Source organism: Lemur catta, chromosome 17, assembly GCF_020740605.2.
Source record: "Lemur catta isolate mLemCat1 chromosome 17, mLemCat1.pri, whole genome shotgun sequence".
NCBI classification, from domain to species: domain Eukaryota; kingdom Metazoa; phylum Chordata; class Mammalia; order Primates; family Lemuridae; genus Lemur; species Lemur catta.
Genome location: NC_059144.1, coordinates 45,904,083 through 45,923,197, shown reverse-complemented (window position 1 = coordinate 45,923,197; position 19,115 = coordinate 45,904,083). Strand labels below are relative to the sequence as shown.

At 41.6% G+C, this 19,115-nt stretch overlaps 1 protein-coding gene across 1 annotated transcript; it reads left to right on the top strand.

The window, feature by feature from the left end:
• Positions 1 to 3,870: 3,870 nt before the first annotated feature.
• Positions 3,871 to 19,004, top strand: AURKA (aurora kinase A). The gene is made up of 8 exons (XM_045528868.1): positions 3,871 to 3,919; positions 5,830 to 6,109; positions 7,584 to 7,638; positions 8,872 to 9,063; positions 10,169 to 10,307; positions 15,280 to 15,428; positions 17,809 to 17,983; positions 18,098 to 19,004. The coding sequence occupies exons 1-8, from the start codon at positions 3,878 to 3,880 to the stop codon at positions 18,272 to 18,274; spliced, it is 1,209 nt and encodes a 402-aa protein (XP_045384824.1). The 5' UTR covers positions 3,871 to 3,877; the 3' UTR covers positions 18,275 to 19,004.
• The last annotated feature ends 111 nt before the right edge of the window (positions 19,005 to 19,115 follow it).

Here is a 19,115-nt window from a genome sequence, read left to right as displayed (position 1 = left end):
ACTCCACCACTTCCGGGGTCTTAGGGAGCGAGTGCGCCTGCGCGCAGTCTGCGCCTCGGAACAGGACTCAGTCGCCGGGTTGTTTGTTAACCAATCACAAGGCAGGCTCAAGCCAATCAGCTCTCTGGTTAGAGGGTTTAACTCCGATTTAAAAAGAAGAACCTTTGAATCCTAACGGCTGAGCGCTCGGAGGACTCGGAGCCTTGGGTCGGAGGTACGAGTCGACGGGTAGGCTGAAGGGGATGCCTCTGTGTGGCAGATGAGAGGCGGCCGCTGCGGTGGCCTTTGAGCCGGCGGTGGAGCTGCGGGCCCGAGAGGGAATTAGCGGGGCGGCAAGTCCTTCCCCCGGTTCCTGCGTCCCTGGGCCCCGGCCCGTGCCGTCCTGCTTTGCCCTCTCAGCACCTTTCCAATTGCTCCTGGGTGCCGAGGCGCCCTGTGAGATGTCACTTGTTAACATAGCTAGAGGTGGAATGGGATTGTTGAGTGTCGCTGGCGCTCGGGGCGAGGGTGTGCTTTCTAATTGGAATTTGTATTCGGTGATCACCAGGGTAAAAAAAAAAATACAGGTGGTCTTTGCTTTCTTGGAGCTTACATTCTAATGGGGGTGGGGTGGCAGACAACGAGCTAACAGGATAACTTGCAACTGTGGTGGGTGTTATGAAGGAGATAAACCAGTAGTGTGGCTTCCCGGGAAGGCCCTAATCCTGGCTGGATGAGCGGGTGAATTATTGGATGGGAACCTCTTCGCCGAGGCCTTTCTCGGCTGGTGCTTCTCAAACCGTAGACCTTGGAGCAGTTATGTCAGGATTACTTGAAGACCTTGTTAAAAATTTAGCCCTATCTAGGGCCTAGTAAATCAGACTTGCTTGGAGATAGGATCCATGAGTCTAATTAACAAACTCTTCGGGTGATCCTTATACTTAATTGAGAACTAGTGACGCAGACCGGTACATACCAATCACCTGGGGTTGTTGACCTGCAGAGTCTGTTTTATTAGATCTGGGATTGGGCCTGGGAGTCTCCATTTCCAACAAACATCCGGGTGAGGTAGAAGTAGCTACTAGACTGTTCGAGACTAATGACTAACTGTCCTAGGCTGTTAACATCTCTCCCCGTTCCTTAACCTCCTTTGTTCCTTGAGTCAGACGTTTTTTAACAACATACTTCCTCATTCCTCCCCTTATCTCTGCAGACATTCACGAGGAAAAGGATCTGAGAGGAAAAAAAAAGTGTATAAACCTCCTTCTGTGTTACTAACCTAATAGCTTTTCTATTAAAAATAGTAGGATCTTTGGTTTGAACTGAATGGATCCCATGAAGGTCATCTGGTTCCTGAATCTGGTTGCGGATCAGAATCGCCCGAAGAGCAGTCTTCCTGGGGCTCTCTCCAGAATTCTGGATCAGGATCTTATTCCATTCTGCTTATTATTTAGTTTCCCTCGGAAAGAAAGTAAACTGGAGCTTCTGTCAGAAGAATGTTGAATAAATGTCCTGAGGCCTATGTGATCTCATTAGTCTCCTACTTGTAAACTTTAGGGAAAGTGAAGAAAGTATTAGAGCATGTGTGAAATTAACATTTGCTTAACACAAACATGCACCTCCTTTTCCTTCTTACTAACCCACTTTTTTATAAGGGCTCCAGCCTTTTTAGTCCCAGTCCTGTCTTCATCTCTTCACTGTGGAGTTTTTGCTTGTTTGTAAAATGGATGTGAAAACATGAGCCTGGGGCGTTCTTTCTTTTGGATTCTAGAATTCAGAAAGCACCTGGGCAAGAAAGGTTTCTGCTTTCTTGGTGGTCTACCTACTGGACAGGTTCCTGTGCCTGACTCACAGTATGGGCTTACTAAATGTTATAAACTATTTCTATTATTGATTTCCTTTTTCAGTGGATTGATTCATTCCTAAAGCACTGGTGTACATGTTATGTGCTAGGCGTGTTATGTACTAGGTTTTGGGGTGGCAACAATGAACAAAATGGAGCTTATTTCTGTACAGACTCTGAGCAGGTGGCTGGATATCTGACTCTAGGGAGATAGGCAGTAAACAGACACACATGATGTTCATATCAGACATTAAGGACTATGGAGAAAAATAAGGGAGAGATGGTTCTGGAGGGGGGCATTTGATGAGAGACCTCAATGAAATGAAGGACTGAGCTACACACCTGGGGGAGGAGCCTAATAGGTAGTGAGAGCAGTAAGTGCAAAGTGCCTTTGGCAGGGGACTTGTCTGAAGAAGGAAGGAGCCTTGTGTGGCTGGTGTGCAGTGGTTGAGAAGAGGAGATGAAATCAGAGTTGGTCAGGTCCACATTCTGTGAGATTTCATAGATCTGTCTGTGCAGGTAGGAGTTTGAATTTTTTTTTGTTTCAGCTGGGGAGTCATGGGGGCTTCTGAACTAAGGACCAACACTTGTTAATGAGACCACTGGCTGCAGTGCTGAGAATGGACCATCCTGGGGCAAGGGTAGAAGTGGGGAGACCATTGGGAGCCTGTTGGAAACAATCCAGGAGAGAATGGTGGTTTGACCAGGTGATGGTGGTGAGCAGTGATTCTGAAGGTAGAACCTACAAAATATGCTGATAGATTAGATGTGGGGTTTGAGAGAGAGAACTGTGTAAAGGATTACGTCTGAGCAACTGGCAGGATGGATTTACCATCAACTGAGATGGGGACATCTGTGAGAATAGATTGGGGGAAGTGGGAGTGGGGAGGGATCAGGACTTCAGTTTGGGACATGTTAAAATTGAGATGCCTCTCAGATAACCAGGTGCAGATGTTGTGTAGAAGGTAGAAAATCTAAGTCTGGAGTTCAGGGGAGAGGTCTGGGCTGGAGATGAATATTTGGGAGTCATCAGCATGTGGATGGTATTGAAAGCCAAGAGACTAGATGAACTCACCTAGGGAGTGAGTGTAGAGTAGTTCTAGGCCTGAGCTCAGGGCATCCTATGAGCAAGGAGAGGAAAGTGCAGACGAAAGAAGAGGTTCAGCTTTGGATGTGTTAGGATTGAGGTGCCTGGCAGACATTTCTGGGAGATTCTGAGCAAATACTTGGATATCTGAGTCTGGCAGTCAGAGGAGAGGTTAGGGCAGAGGATGCATTTTGAATTATACTAATAAAAGACATTTAGAGCCAAGGCACTGGATAATGTGGGTGTAGATGGAGAGGTGGAGGGTCACCCCAGACACGCAGATTGGGAAAAAATGAGGTGGATCCAGCAAAGCAGGGTAAGACAGGACAGCTAGTGAGGTGGGAGATAAACCTGGAAGCTAAGTGAAGAAAGAGCTATAAGAGGTGGTGATCAACCTTGTCAAATTCTGATGAGAATGCAAGTAAGATGAGGGTGGAATTGAGCTTTGAATTTGGCACAGCAGGCGTCTGAGTCTGCTAAAGTGGTGGGGAGAGAAAAGCCCAGTGGGTATGGGCTCAAGGGGCAGGGGAGCAGTAGGGATGACGAGTGTAGACAGTTCTTGGTTTTGCTGTTGGAAGGGGAGGTGAGAGCTGGGGTCATGGCTGTGGCAATTACATAGAGGACTTTTTAAGGTAGCAGTTATGTATTCCAGCAGGCTGCACACGGATGGGAGTGACCCATTAGAGAAGAGGGGATGGAGCAGCAAGATGAGTCCATTGAGGAGTTAAGTCTGAGTGTTTGGAGGGTGGAGGGGTCAGCCTGTAGGAACAGCCCCACACCTGTTGTCCTGTATCAATCAGATGGGAAAGCGCTCCACCCCCATCACCTTCATTTGGACAAAAAGTGTGAAATCCTGTGTTGGTGGAGGCCTTTTCATCAGGGAGCTGTAACTCTGCCTGTCATAGCAACATCATTTTGAAACAGGTGGTTTTGTTTAAATTAAAGGTTCTTTTTCCTTTTCAGGCGTTATGGACAGAGCTAAAGAAAACTGCATTTCGGGGCCTGTTAAGGTAAACTGAATAATCTGTAACCTTACATTTATAAAACTCTCATGGAGATTGGAATTCTTCCCACTTTAATTTGGATTGTATCTTTAGATCCCCTACTACACTTCTGTTGATGAATTAGTCACTTTTCTTGGCATTCAGTAACATTTTGCTGATTCTGCACTGTAACTTTTTTTTGTTCTGCCTTGTCCTATAGTTAGCTATTTAAATATCTATATTCCTCCACTGTATGCAGGATGATAGTAATAGTGTACCCAATAGGAGCCCCAAACTTGTCAGTACTTTCTTGTTTCAGAAATTAACTTTTTTGGCATAGCTTTTTTGGTAATAATTCAGGGAGTGATAAATCCAAAGGGATGAATATCAAGTGGCATTTCAGTGAATGTTTCTGGAGAACCTACTTAGAGGCAGGTTCTGTGTCAGATGCAGGGATTACAATGGTGAAAACACCTGGTCCCTGACTTAGAAGAACTTAGAGCCCTTTGGGGAGATGTGTGAGCCAATACCATGCCTTACAATACAGGTTGAGTATCCATTCTCAGAAATGCTTGGGTCCAGGAGTGTTTTTGGATTTTGGAATATTTGCATTATACTTGTTGAGCGTCCCAAATCTGAAAAGCAGAAAGCCAAAATCCTTCGGTGAGCATTTCAAGGGGCATGTCATAGCTCAAAAAGTTTCAGATTCTGGATTTTTTGATTTGGGATACTCATGTTTAGGACCTGAGTAGTCCTGAGGAGGAGTGTTTAATTCAGATGAGGATAGATTGAAATCCAGGAATGGTTCCCTGGCTCTCAGCACTTAATATTCGTGGAGCACTGGGCCAATGTTCTAATGTAAAGTTAATAGAAGTAACTCCCAGGTTTTTTTTTTTCCTTGTAGGAAATGAGCATAAGAATATATATATTAACTTGGTCTGGGTTTGTTTTTAGAAGTCTCCCTCTTCAAATAAGTGGATACTTTTTTTATTGCCTAGAAGTTTAACATGACCACTTAGAAAAGGATACCTTGAGTCACTATTTGATTCTCAGTTCCTATGATAAAGTTCCTTTAAAAAAATTTTCTACATTTAAAATGGCTTTATGTATTTGTTTCTGCCTTACTCTACTGTGTTGTGGATGCTGTGCTAATTTAATTACAGAAGTAATTGGCTCTGTATTTGGAAGTGTTCCATCCTCTTTTTGTAAGGCACTTACACCAATGAGCTGGTGATGGTCCTCCAGGCTTCAGTTTCCAACACTTGCCCCTCATGATGGGTTGCAGAAGCTGAAGGAATTCTCACTCCCCACCCCATTTTAGTTTGATTCGCTCAGGCTCTTAGAGTTAATAGCTAAGCTTGTAATACATGACTTACAGGCATGTAAATAATACATCTTAGTAATAACTTTAAAAGCCTACATTTGTTTCTTCTCTGTCAAAGTTTTTTTGCTTAAGTCCATTTTGTAAGTACTTGGAAAATGAAACATTGTTTAATAATAGTAAAGTCATAAGCTTATTGTAGAAAATCTAGCATATACCAAAATTTAGACTGCTTTCCAAAACTTCTTCACTTGAAGATAACTACTGTTGAATATTTTGATGTATTTCTTTTAGTCTTTTTTCTAAACATATGTATTATCAAAGAAATTTCAAAGTAATTGGGATTTTGGCATAAAGTTTTGCATCGTAGCTGTTAGGAGTAGGGGGTGGAGGGTAAAACAGAAGAACAACTGGGGTGAGGAGTTGGGGGTGGAGGTATCATTCAGGTATTCCTTTCAGCTATGTACTAGCTATAGCCTCTGGAAATGCTGATTAAAATAGCTTTTCCCCTACCATCTAGTTCATTATTTTGTTATACTAGAAAATAAACTGTAATTCTTAAGATACTCATTTTCTTTTGTGAAGACGATAAAGTTTATTTTCTCTTCCAACCTAGGCCACAATTCCACTTGGTGGTGGTCCAAAACGTGTTCCAGTGACTCAGCAATTTCCCTGTCAGAATCTGTTATCTGCAAGTAGTGGCCAGGCCCAGCGTGTCCTGTGTCCCTCAAATTCCTCCCAGCGCTTTCCTTCACAAGCACAAAAGCTTGTCTCCGGTCACAAACCGGTTCAAAATCAGACGCAGAAGCAATTGCAGGCAAACAGCGTTCCTCATCCTGTCTCCAGGCCACTGAATGACACCCAAAAGAACAAGCAGCCCCAGCCGTCAGCACCTGGTAAACTAGCTTTTTTGAGACTCACTAGATAGTTGTTTTGTGTAGTTGTTGCTAAAAATGCAGACTTGCATTTGTTGTTTGGAGCCCTGGCTTTTATACTATTGAGGATGGGGAGGAAATAGGTTGAAGTAACAATGTCTACCATGGGCCAGGCCTGTGCTAAAAACACAAACCTGATCGTCACCCTCTTGGAAGAGTTGGGCAACCAGGGAGGACACAGTATTGATCCCATGTCCTTCTAATTGCTTATTAGAGGGTCTGGGTGTAGGGTCCTTGTAGCAGGTACATTTGAAGAACAAAACTTAAGAAGTTTTGGCGCGTGGGGGAAATCCTGAGAAGTGGTTGGACTGAGGCAGGCTGAGGGGAGGTCACCGTGGACACAGCTGGCCATGTTAAGGAATGGGGCTTCATTTCTGCAGCATTGGGAAACTGCTGAAGGTTTTTTGAGCAGAGGAGACTGCTTTGCATTTTTTGAAAGCTTACTTTGTATGCATTGATTGAATTGGCGAGTAGCAACGCGGAGTACCAGATGAGCAGGACGTTGAGGTCAGAGATGACAATGACCTGACCTGGGTGGAGCAGGGAGGGTGTTAAGTGCTCATACACAGCAGGCTCTGAGATATAAGGGCTTCCTTCATCCACGTTGTCTCATTCAGTCCTCTCCTCATAACCACTTTATGAAGGTTAATAACTCAGTTATTAACTCAGTTATTAAGAAAGCCAAAACTTGGAAGCAGTCAGTTTATCCAAAGATAGAGAGCTAGGATGGAGAGATGCATACAAATTTGAGAGCTCATTTAAGATGTAAACTCAGTAGAACTGGACAATAGATTATCCTGTGAGTAAAGAGGAGTTAGGGATGGTGGTTATATTGATATTAACTGAGATAGTGAACAGCGAGGGAAGAAAACCAGCTTGGACTTGCATTCAAATATCTGAGTTTGGAGTGCCGGAAATGGACGAACAAAATGTCGTGTATGTTCTTGTGGCTAATAGTTACCTTGGTCCCCTGTTGCACAACCCGTTTATTGTCCATTTTTCTGAATTGGTGTCTTCTATTCCTATGTTTCTCCTTGTCAACTAATATAGTAGAAGGAGGGTGGCTGGCTTATGTTTTCTTACATGTTGATAATTTGTATGTAGCACGTGGATGGGAAGATTGGTAATTCTGCCATTAAAGCCCCTCATTTGGAAACTGAGGCTTCAGGAGAATATGCAGTTTTCAAATTATTGGAGGAGGGCCTAATGATACACAGGTCTGCTGATCTTTACTCTAGAAATTCTGTAAAGAGGTCACATGATGGGAATCAGGTTAGGGTATAGTAGTCCTTTTTCTATAAAGAAAGCTAAAAAAGCCCAGATTTATCATTCTTGATCTACCATTAATATTTTGGTGACCATTCATCTGTATTCACGGCTTTTCAACTTATTCTATAGTAATTCTAAAAATAGGTTTTTAACTTATTCCATATAGGAAATAATTCTGAGGAGGAACTGGCATCAAAACAGAAAAATGAAGAATCAAAAAAGTAAGCTTTTTTGTTTACAAAGTTCTATGCTATTCTACTAGAATACTTCATTTCATTGCAAATTTAGTTATGAGAACTCTAAAAAAAAAAATAGGACTTTATTTTCATTTAGTAGATATAAATGTTTCCAGATTTCTAATTTTTTTAAAAAGGGATTTTTTATAATGATGAATTTTACTAGAGACTTAATTTTTAAAAATTTCTTTTCAAATTTAGAAAAAGTTTATATGAGTCTGTTACAGAAATGTGTAGATGTTCTTCTGTACCCTCAGAAGCAAGCGCTACATACGGTTTATGCTTCTATACTTTTCATTGTTGCACAGAGGTGCAAGTTTTTTAAAAATAATATGTTACAGACTGTATACCTATGACTGAGTATTTTGATAATATTAACATAATTACAGTATTCTTTATTATAGAGGTTGGCTGCAGTATCTTTCCAGACTAAGCCTGCTCTCTCAGTCTCTGAATCGTCTGGACTCTAGAATGTAGGAGGAGGAGCCAGGAATGAACCCACAGACTTTTTTGCTGTTAGCTGTCTAACAGAGGCTTTCTAAGAATCTAAATTGAGTCCACTTGCTCAAGGCTTCTTGGGTGTGGCTCTGGGCCATGGTCCTCAAATTTGGCTCAGAATAAACCTCTTTAAATTATAAAAAGTGTGTGTGTGTGTGTGTGTGTGTGTGTGTGTGTGTGTGTGTGTGTGTGTAAACCCAATGGTTTTCATGCCCCAAATGGCCTGTGGGGTCCATCCTGCTTCCATCAGTAACAGTGCCTCTGTCCACCACCACTGGAGTGGTTCTCTACCCGGAGAGTGTTAGCATCTCTGGGGCTGGAGGGGGCAGCTGTGGTTAGTGTGAAAGAGGCCCCCCAGATGGTCCTGAAGCACTCCTTCCTCTCCAAGTACAGATCCATTTTTATGGTCTTAAGTGTTGGTCATAGGTCTGTAATCCTGAGCATAGGACAGGCTTGAGATATTTCTCACTGGGTGCTTCACCTCCAAAATCCAAGACTGTTCCTGTCACTGACTCGCACACTTAATGGCAGCTGGGCAAGTCAGGGCTTAATGTTTGTGTAAACTCATCAATGGCGGTTATTGGCTTAGTTCTTGCTGAGCATACATATCGAGTACAATTTTGAATATAAAATTATTTATAGAATGTCTAGTACTCATTGATAAATTGTTAGAAAAGATGTGTTTTATCACATTTTAAAAATCTTCAAATTCCTTCCTAGAAGGCAATGGGCTTTGGAAGATTTTGAAATTGGTCGCCCACTGGGTAAAGGAAAGTTTGGTAATGTTTATTTGGCAAGAGAAAAACAGAGCAAGTTTATCCTGGCTCTTAAAGTGTTGTTTAAAGCTCAGCTGGAAAAAGCAGGAGTGGAGCATCAGCTCAGAAGAGAAGTGGAAATACAGTCCCACCTTCGGTGAGTTTTTGGATTAATGTTCAAGAGAACAGTGCCCGGCAGCCCCACCCCTGCCCCTCCCGTGACATCTGCCTCCCACCTTCGGTCCGGTCCATTCATTCTCCCTAATGGCTCACTGCCCCTCGAAAGAATTGTCTACATTCCCCATCTCCCTCCGGCCCTGTGAAAAAGGGTATATAAGCTTCTGTACCTCACTGTTATTAGGTAATAATTCTGTGCTTCCCCCATGCTATGCGTGTAAAAATTTATATGCCTTTTTAAAAAAGTGTACAGCTTAAAGTTCATAAGAATTAAGAGTATAAACTTTTTAGAGGACTAGCTTCATAGGGCCATGAAGAATGATTAAACTTGTCATTTTTCAAAAATTTATCTAGACTTAAGTGCTATGATTCTAAAAAATGACTTGAGGATTTAATGTTAATGGAATAATTTACATGGGCAGATCTTTTTGAGTAATTAAGGGGAATGACACCCGTTTTCTGAGGTAAGCAGGGATTGCAAACGGTGGCCTGCAGGTTGACTTGGGCTGGTGGGTTTTTGTTTTTCCTTTTTTTTTTTTTTTTTTGCCTTTCAGTGTTTTTTAAATTTGAGTCAGATGCTAATACTTAAAAGCTGGCTGCATCAGGCCTGTGTTTCTGTTACACCTGGCAACACGGGCTGGGGCTGGGTGGGGCAGGCAGGTCGGACGGGCTGCGCTCCTTGCAGCTGCACCGCCCCCTCTGCTTGGCACCTGTCGCGCCATCACTGAGCACTTTTATCTGTCTCAGTGTCTGGGTGTCAGACTCCTGTGGGGAAAGCCATATCCTTTTTTTAATGTGCAGAGAATTAATATTCAGCTGAATTTTCCCCCAAAGAATAAAGATGCCTAAAAGAAGGAAATAGTCTTAACTAAACCTCAGGTCTATTAATACTTTGAAATGCATGCAAAATATGTGGATAAATGTAGGTTTCTTGGAGTGGGTCAGTAGTTTCAGATTCTCAAGTGGGGCTTAGGAGGGTGGTTTCATGTGAAACACCACTGGTTTTATATGAGGGGTTTGATATCTAGTACATATTCTTTTATCAGCTCCAAAACCAGGTGTTGAAGTGTTCCCCTTTGTTGCAGGCATCCTAACATTCTCAGACTGTACGGTTATTTCCATGATGCCACCAGAGTTTACCTAATTCTAGAATATGCACCACTTGGAACAGTCTATAGAGAACTTCAGAAACTTTCAAAGTTTGATGAACAGAGAACTGCCACTGTAAGTTTTCATTTATTGTCTGGACTAATTCCATCTCCTGTATACCTGTCCTGCATAGCAATGTGCCTTTCATTATATTAGAGTGGGTTTTGTCTTAGTGGAAGGATAGCTTAGGGTAAAATATTTGAAATGGAAAAACCAAAATAGCTTAGGTGTACCATATGTACCGGTAAAGTTGAGTACCAGGTAGAATATATTGTGGTTGATGTTTTGACTGGTTTGTTTCCATTGCTGTTTTTCAATGGAAACATATATAAGATAGTTGCCTTTTTTTAGTAAGTGTTTTATTTTAGAATAGTTTTTGTTAAGGAGGTGGGATCTTGCTATGTTGCTCAGGCTGGACTCGAACTCCTGGGCTTAAGGGATCCTCTCACCTTAGCCTCCCAAGTAGCTGGGACTACATGTGTGTGCCACTGTGCCTGGCTAGAATAGTTAGAATTACAGAAATTGTGAAGGCAGTACAGAGAGTTCCCATGTAACCTACACCTAATTTCCTGTTAATTCTATTAACATCTTCCATTAGTATGGCATATTTGTCATGACTAATGAGCCAGTGTTGATGTATAACTCCTAAATGAAGTCCACACTTTATTCAGATTTCCTTAGTTTTTCTCATGATTGGATTTATGGGTTTTTGAGAGGAAGATTAGAGGTAAAGTGCATTCTCAGGGAGGTAATCTCTTAACATGACTTTTCACTGTGGGTGTTAAGCTTGGTCCCTTGACTTGAGGTAGCGTTAGGTCTCTCCACGCAGAGGTGCTGTTTTCTTCCCCTTTCCATACTGTATTCTTTCCAGGGAAGCTACCAACCATAGCCCACTTCTGAGGGACAGAGTGGGTGGAGTACCTATATAAATTATCTGGATGCTGTACCAGAGCTTTGTCTGGACCCCTTCATTCAATCACTTATTTAAGAATGTGGACTCATGAGTACTTATTTTATACTTTGAATTATAATCCACTACTACTTTATCGTTACAACTTTGGCCACTGGGAGTTCTCTCTTCTATGTGATTCCTGTGTAAACCTTCACTGTGCTTTGGTTTTGTTTTCTTTCCTTTTAGATTCTTTAGTCACAGTCTGCATTCCATCCTGGGATCCTGTGGATGGGATCTTCTAAATTTGCATATGCTGCGATTCACTTTCTGTGGTGTAAAGGTCTATGGACTTTGACAAATGCGTAATGTCATGTGTCCTCCCTTACACTATCCTACAGAATAGTTAGACTGCTCTAAAAAAAAAAAAAAAAACCACTGTGTCTCAACTACTCAACCCTTCTCACCCCTGATCTCTGGCAACCACTGATCTGTTTACTATCTTCATTGTTTTGCCTTTTTCAGAATGTCACGTAATTGGAATCATAATATGTAGCCTTTTTAGATTAGCTTCTTTTACTTAACAATGTGCATTTAAGATTCATCTGTATCTTTTGGGGAGCTTGGCAGTTTATTTCTCTTTTGCACTGACTCATATTCCATTGTATGGATGTACCTCAGTTTTTATCCATTCATCTATTGAAAGGCATCTTGGTTGATTCTGGTTTTGGTGATTATAAATAAAGCTGTTGTAAACATTTGCATGCAGGTTTTTGTAGAGACATAAATTTTCAGATCAGTTGGGTAAATACCTAAGAGTGCTATTGCTGGCTTGTGTAGTAAGAGCATGGTCAGCTTTGTAAGAAACTGGCAAACTGTCTTCCAAAGTGGATGTGCCACGTTTCACTCCAATGAAGTGAGTGAGAGGTCATATTGCTCCTCATCCTTGCCAGCTTTTGATGCCAGTGTTTTGGTTTTTAGTCATTGTAATACGTGTGTCACAGTATCTCATTGTTTGATTTGCAACTTCCTAGTGACTTAATGTCGAGCATCTTTTCACGTGCTTATTTGCCATCTGTCTATCTTTGAAGTGCCTGATGAGATCTTTTTGTCCTCTTTTATTGGGATTTTTGTTGTTGTTGTTTTTGAGATAGGGTCTCACTGTGTTGCCCAGGCAGTGGCACTTGCAGTGGCGTGATCATAACTCACTGCAACCTCAAACTCCTGGGCTACAGCAGTCCTCCTTCCTGAATCTCTTGAGTAGCTACAGGGGTGCAGCACCACAGCCGGGTAACTTTTTTTTTTTTTTTTTTTTGGTAGAGATGGGGGTCTTGCTATGTTGCCAGTCTGGTCTCAAACTCCTGGCCTCAAGTGATCCTCCTACCTTGGCCTCCCAAAGTGCTAGGATTACAGGAGTGCCCAGCCATGGGCAGTTTTTAATCTTATGAAGTCCAACATGTCACTTTTTTCTTTCATGATCGTGGTTTTTTATGCTTCTCCTTTTTTATCTGCATAAAATTACCTGTTTTAAGAAGTTAGTCTTAATTGGGGCTATTTATTGTTGAATCAGCAGGCTGACGGGCCTGTTGAATTGTGGTTACTTTGACCTGTTTCCTGGTGGAGATCTCTGGGTAGTGTGCACTCTAGTTTTCTTTTTTTGGCATTGATTTAAATGGCATTTAAATTCAAGTGATTTTACTTTTAGCATCTAAAATCACACTATTGGTGAATGACCCTCTGGTGTCTGCAATGATGGCATACTACTTTAAACTTCATCGTAAATGTTTGCCCTTCTGATAAGCAGAAATAGATCTTTTGTTTGCTTTTTAAATATTAGCTGAACAAATCAGTTTACTTAATTGGCAATTAATATTTCTTTATCTATTGGACCAGCTTTCTCTTACAGATTACGAAGGAAATCTGCACTCAGTGATAGTGACGCCTAAGGTGCTAATACTTTACCCTTGGCTTTTTTTTCCTTGTAATTTTGCTTATGGTGGGGAATAGTTTTGTTTCATTTTTAGTCAGTTAATCTTTTTCTTCAGTTTCTGATGTTGATGTTATACCTCATACCAAGATTATGAAATTTTTTATACATTGGCCTACTTTTTTCTTTCCTCATGCTTAAGGCTTCAATCCAGATGGAATTTATTTTGGTGTGAGCAGATAGAAAATGAAAGATCGGTTCTTTCTAGATTGCGTAGTTAAAATGCATATACATGTACCTACTTTTCAGATGAATTCAAACAAAACTAATTGTAGAGAAATGTCAGGGACCTTGACATGCCACAGTCTAACATGTGATTGTGGAAAGAAATGGGTGCCAGAGAGCTCTGATGAAACTAATAGCTCGTCCAGAGAGGATTTGAGAGGGAAAATCCATTGCCCTCTGGAATTCTAATGTGTACAAATCAAGCATCAGCAACTCAGTGTATGTAGTAGAAGAGCAGCTTTCTTTGTTTTCACCTTCAGTTTATTGTGGTCTAAATTTTGATCTCTGGCTTGGGTGAAAAGAATGCAAAATATCCTTTCTGACAATGACATTTGGTTTCTACCTGTTTAGTAAACCTTTGTAGCGTAAAATAATGTTCAATCTTGTCTAGCAATGACTTTGGAAAGCAAACTCTTCTCAAACTTTAGCCAGAGCTAAATATGTTCTTTCAATATACTAACAAACAATTCTTATGTATATGTTAAAACAAATTCTGGACTTGCTTGCTAAATCTTAAGTTGAGATTGGGACTGGAAAATCTTTTCTTGGAAGAGATGGTAGCTGGGTGCAGTGGCTCTATACCTGTAATCCCAGCACTTTGGGAGGTGGAGGCGGGAGGATCAATTTGAGCCCAGGAGTTCAAGGGTACAGTGAGCTATGATTGTGCCACTGTACCCAAGCCTGGAAGACAAAGTGAGACCCTGTCTCTTTAAAAAAAAAAAAAAAAAGTAAGGAAACAAAAACAACAAAAAAACTTTCTTCTGTACTTTTATACTCACTAATGAATTCATATATTCCCAGATTTAACATGCTATTTAATATGCCAGTGTAACTACTTTTACTTTCTATTTATTTTATTGTTCAGGATAACTTTTCCTCCTGATATTCCTGAAGTAAATTTTTAGTTTCAAACAAATCCTTTTGTTGCAGAATGATCTTAGTTTTTAAAATGGGAATTGATTACACTTAGTTTTTTTTTTTTTTTTAAGACAGTCTTGCTCTGTCTCTCTGGGTACAGTGCAGTGGCATTATCATAGCTCACTGCTACTTCAAATTCTTGGGCTCAAGGGGATCCTCCTGCCTCAGCCTCCCAAGTAGCTGGGACTATAGGAGTGCGCCACAACGCCTGGCTAATTTTTCTACGTTTACTAGAGCTGGAGTTTTGCTCTTGCTCAGGCTGGTCTCAAACTCCTGAGCTCAAGCAATCCTCCCACCTCAGCTAGTATTATAGGCGTGAGCCACCAGGCCCAGCCAGCACTTGAAGCTCTTTTCTTCTTAAAAAAAAAAAGTAGGCCGGTCGCGGTGGCTCACGCCTGTAATCCTAGCACTCTGGGAGGCCGAGGCGGGTGGATCGTTTGAGCTCAGGAGTTCGAGACCAGCCTGAGCAAGAGCGAGACCCCCGTCTCTACTAAAAATAGAAAGAAATTATCTGGACAACTAAAATATATATAGAAAAAATTAGCCGGGCATGGTGGCGCATGCCTGTAGTCCCAGCTACTCGGGAGGCTGAGGCAGGAGGATCACTTGAGCCCAGGAGTCTGAGGTTGCTGTGAGCTAGGCTGACACCACGGCACTCACTCTAGCCCGGGCAACAAAGCGAGACTCTGTGTCAAAAAAAAAAAAAAGTAGCGTTTACACATGTGAATCCTTAATTTGTACCAGTTCTTCAGCATTGTCTTAATTCTGTACGATAGTATTTTTCCTTTCAGTCACATCAGCTGTATTAGCAAAGAGAGGACTAAGCACGGAGTAACTTGTACTTCACACTAACCACTATAAATTGGTTCAATTGATTTTTGTAGACGCATCCATCACTTCTATAATGTTTGCCTTAAAACCAGCAAAACATGTTAATCTATGTTGGGTTTCCTTGTAGAAGAGATATCTAATATTAATGTGTATTTTGTAAAGTCTAACACATAGGCTTTCAATACTTCTTTTAATAGTATATCACAGAATTGGCAAATGCCCTGTCTTACTGCCATTCAAAGAGAGTTATTCATAGAGACATTAAGCCAGAGAACCTGCTGCTTGGATCAGCTGGAGAGCTTAAGATCGCAGATTTTGGCTGGTCAGTACATGCTCCATCCTCCAGGTATGTAACTTTAGAGGTCATGGTTGGTGTAGCAAAAGCCCTGGGGGGGCTAATCACGAGCTAAACAGAAAACATTTAAGTCTAGATTTTGCGTTAAGTGGGGCAGGTGACTGACCCAGAAATACTTTGGAGTAATCTGTGCCTGATACTAAACCAGTGTCTTCAAGAAAATTTTATTCTGCGACCATTTTGGCCTATTTATGGAGTTCTAGGCCTGGAGTTCAAGATGCTTAATGTTCTTAGAGGCTTATGAAAGGGACAAATCAACAGATCAGCACTTCCCCTCTGTCACATACTTGTCCTATGTATAGAGGGGGAGGGACTGCTAACTTAATGATGGAGTGGAGACTCCCTGCTTCCCAGACAAGGAGACAAGGAGAAGTTCCAGAGGGCAGCAAGAGAGGGCTACATGGACAAAGATTTAGGGCTCCGAGTGTAGCATGTACTTTGGGAAACTTAAGAAAAACAAATTGGTTTGGATGGAGCTCTGAGGGTGTTGGTTGGAGATTCTCTTTCTTCTTTTTTTGTCAGCAGCAGGGATAGTTCTAGTCCCCTCTTAAAGCTGAAGCCAGGACATCAGTCTCATAAAGCAATTTAAATCTCAGGTGAACTTTCCAAACAAGAGCTTAAAGTATTCCCTGCTGTTTTAAATTTAATTTGGGTTTAAGTAAGCTCTGAAGCTTCATGTGAGGTGGGGCATTTTAAAGCATACATCTACCAATTAGGATTTGTCCGCTTTGGGGAAGGACTCAAAATTATAGCCAGATGACTCTTAAAAATAAAGCCAGTAAGAAAAAAATTGTATAGACTAAAACAGATGACATGTGGGGGGAAAAACCCTTTGCTTTTGTTACAGACCACTTCTAGTTGTTTCCAGCAATGTGTTGAATCTTTTTTTTTAAATTGGCTGTCACTAGTGGGAGCTGTTGTCACCTGATAAGACAAACAGTAAAGAATTGTGGGTTTCTTGGAATTGCAGGGTTAAACTAGACCTAACCTGTCGAAGTGGTGTCATGACAAAGTAGAAAAGATGGCCTACTGCTTTCTGAAAAGATTATTTAGATAATTTTTGATGGTTACTTCACCCTGCATCCCAAATGTTAGTAACTGTAAATAGTTTCCTGGTTATTATGTTTGAGAACCCCTAATTCAGTCCCTCTGCTCATCTCCGTGGTGAAGAGGGGTTAGATGTCTGGAGAGGCAGCTCCTTAATCCCAGGCTGATTCACGTGGTGAATGTCTGTGCTCGCTGGGTGCCAGGCCTGGCTGAGCGGCACTAGCGCCGTGTCAGGGTAAGCATCGGTGTCGAAGAGCACCTGATACAAAGCAACGAAAACCTATACGGGCTGTTCTGGCTTGGTGTCTGCCATCCCCAGCTTTTTTCTAATCTTTGTTATAAAAACCTAAATGGATAGAAACACAGTGAGTTGGTAGCTGATAGCCTACCTGTCTTTCCAACACCTACATTCAACAATTTTTCTGATTTTGCCATATTGGCTGCATATACTTTTTTGGTGAACAGTAAAAATAAGCTGCAAACATCATGTTGTTTCAACCTTAAGCACTATGTGTAATATACATCTTCTAAAAATAAGGATATTCTCCTATATAATCACAATCATTATCACTCCTAAGAAAATGGACAGCATTAATATCTAACATTTAGTCCATATTCAAATTTCCCCCGTTGTCCATGGAATTACGTAGCTGGCTTTTAAAATCAGAACCTAGCCAAGGTCCACGCGTCGTATTTGATTGTATTTCTTTGGTCTTAATCTAGACCAGTTCCCCCACATTTTAAAATGAAGTTTTTGATTGTGTTGTCACTTAACTTGGACCTTAATCCCCTGTATTTGCTGGAAACTGGAATTCAGGTCTCAGGGCCTGAAGAGATTCAGGTTAAGTATTTTTGCCAAGAATATTATTTCATAGGTTACCTTCAGAATTTCAGTGTATCTTGTGTACCAGTGATCTTTCACAGTGGGACAGTATTCTAGTTTCTTATCAATGCTACCTGGTTCCCAAGCTTCTTAGCATATCTGTATTATAGAAAAACAAATGTAGAACTCCAAATTATATTTATGGCAAACTGTGCATGGCAGCTTTTATAAGTAGTGATACATTCAACTTCTTATATTTTAGATTATTCACGGAGGTTCTAGAATTGGACAGATTTGGGGTTAAGCTTGGTTGCTAGGCCATGTGATCTTAAACACCTCCCTCAGTCTTCTTCCTATGGGGACTTACGGTAGTACCTACCTCATAGCACAGGATCTGGCCTAGGGGAAGCATTTAATCAATGTTAGTGTAGTTGTTAGTGTTTTTAGTAGCTGTTGTAATAATGAAACCACAGTATGTCAACCTGAGCCTCCCATTTTTAGGAGAACCACTCTCTGTGGCACCCTGGACTATCTGCCTCCCGAGATGATCGAAGGTCGGATGCATGATGAGAAGGTGGATCTCTGGAGCCTTGGAGTTCTTTGCTATGAATTTTTAGTTGGGAAGCCTCCTTTTGAGACAAACACATACCAAGAGACCTACAGAAGAATATCACGGGTAAGACATAACTGGAAAAGACCCAGCACTTCCGTTAGCTAAGATTTGAATGTTTATGCTATTTGATCTTTCTAACCCACCTTTTGTGGCATTTTATCATTTGTTGTACTCCAGGTTGAATTCACATTTCCTGACTTTGTAACAGAGGGAGCTAGGGACCTCATTTCCAGACTGTTGAAGCATAATCCAAGGCAGAGGCCAGCTCTCAGAGAAGTACTTGAACACCCCTGGATTACAGCAAATTCATCAAAACCAACAAATTGCCAAAACAAAGAATCAACTAGCAAATAGTCTTAGGAATCATGCAGGGGGAGAAATCCTTGAGCCAGGGCTGCTGTGTAGTCTGTCAGGAACATGCTACTGAAATTCATTTTTACTATTGACTGCCTCCTTCAATCTAGAGTGCTACAGGAAACGTTATTTGTCTTACTGAGCAGGCAGTGGCTCTGCCTCCCTATTCAGAAAGCTCCACGTCAATAAACATGACACTCTGAAGTGAAAGTAGCCATGAGAATCCTGCTGCTTTACTGGTTCATAATGTGGAGGCAAGGTTCGACTGCAGCCACCCCACAGCCTGTGCCAGGCATGGTGTCCCTGCAGGAGCAAGTCGAGTCTGGTTGGTGGGGTAAGTGACCACTTTGCCCCGACTTGATCAGTTATGGAGCTGTGCAATAACCTTCCAAGTACCTGAGTGAGTGTGTAATTTATTGGGTGGCCAAGCCTAAGTAAAGCTGTTGGAATTAATGTGATTCTTCTCCCATGGCATTCCCTTGGGAATGGTCTCAGTGTCAGTCCAGCACCCCTGTAGGCCTGGTTGGGTTTCAAGTTCTCCTTAACCATTTATATACCATGAGACTTTATAAAATAGGAACACGTGCTCTACCTCCACTTTGGGACTTGGCTTGGGATACAGAAGAAACCATGTGTCTCAGAGTCATTAAGGCTTGTTTTTTTAATTATATTGGAGTTTATGGCATGTGTGTAAACTTTAAATATGCAAATAAATAAATATATATGTCTACTTGGAGTACACAGATAATTCCTTCTACCAGCTATTCACTGTTGCCCTGAAAGTTAACAGGGGCCGTGAGGGGGCAGGTCTGGCCCTCTCGGGTCCCTTGTGTTGGGTATA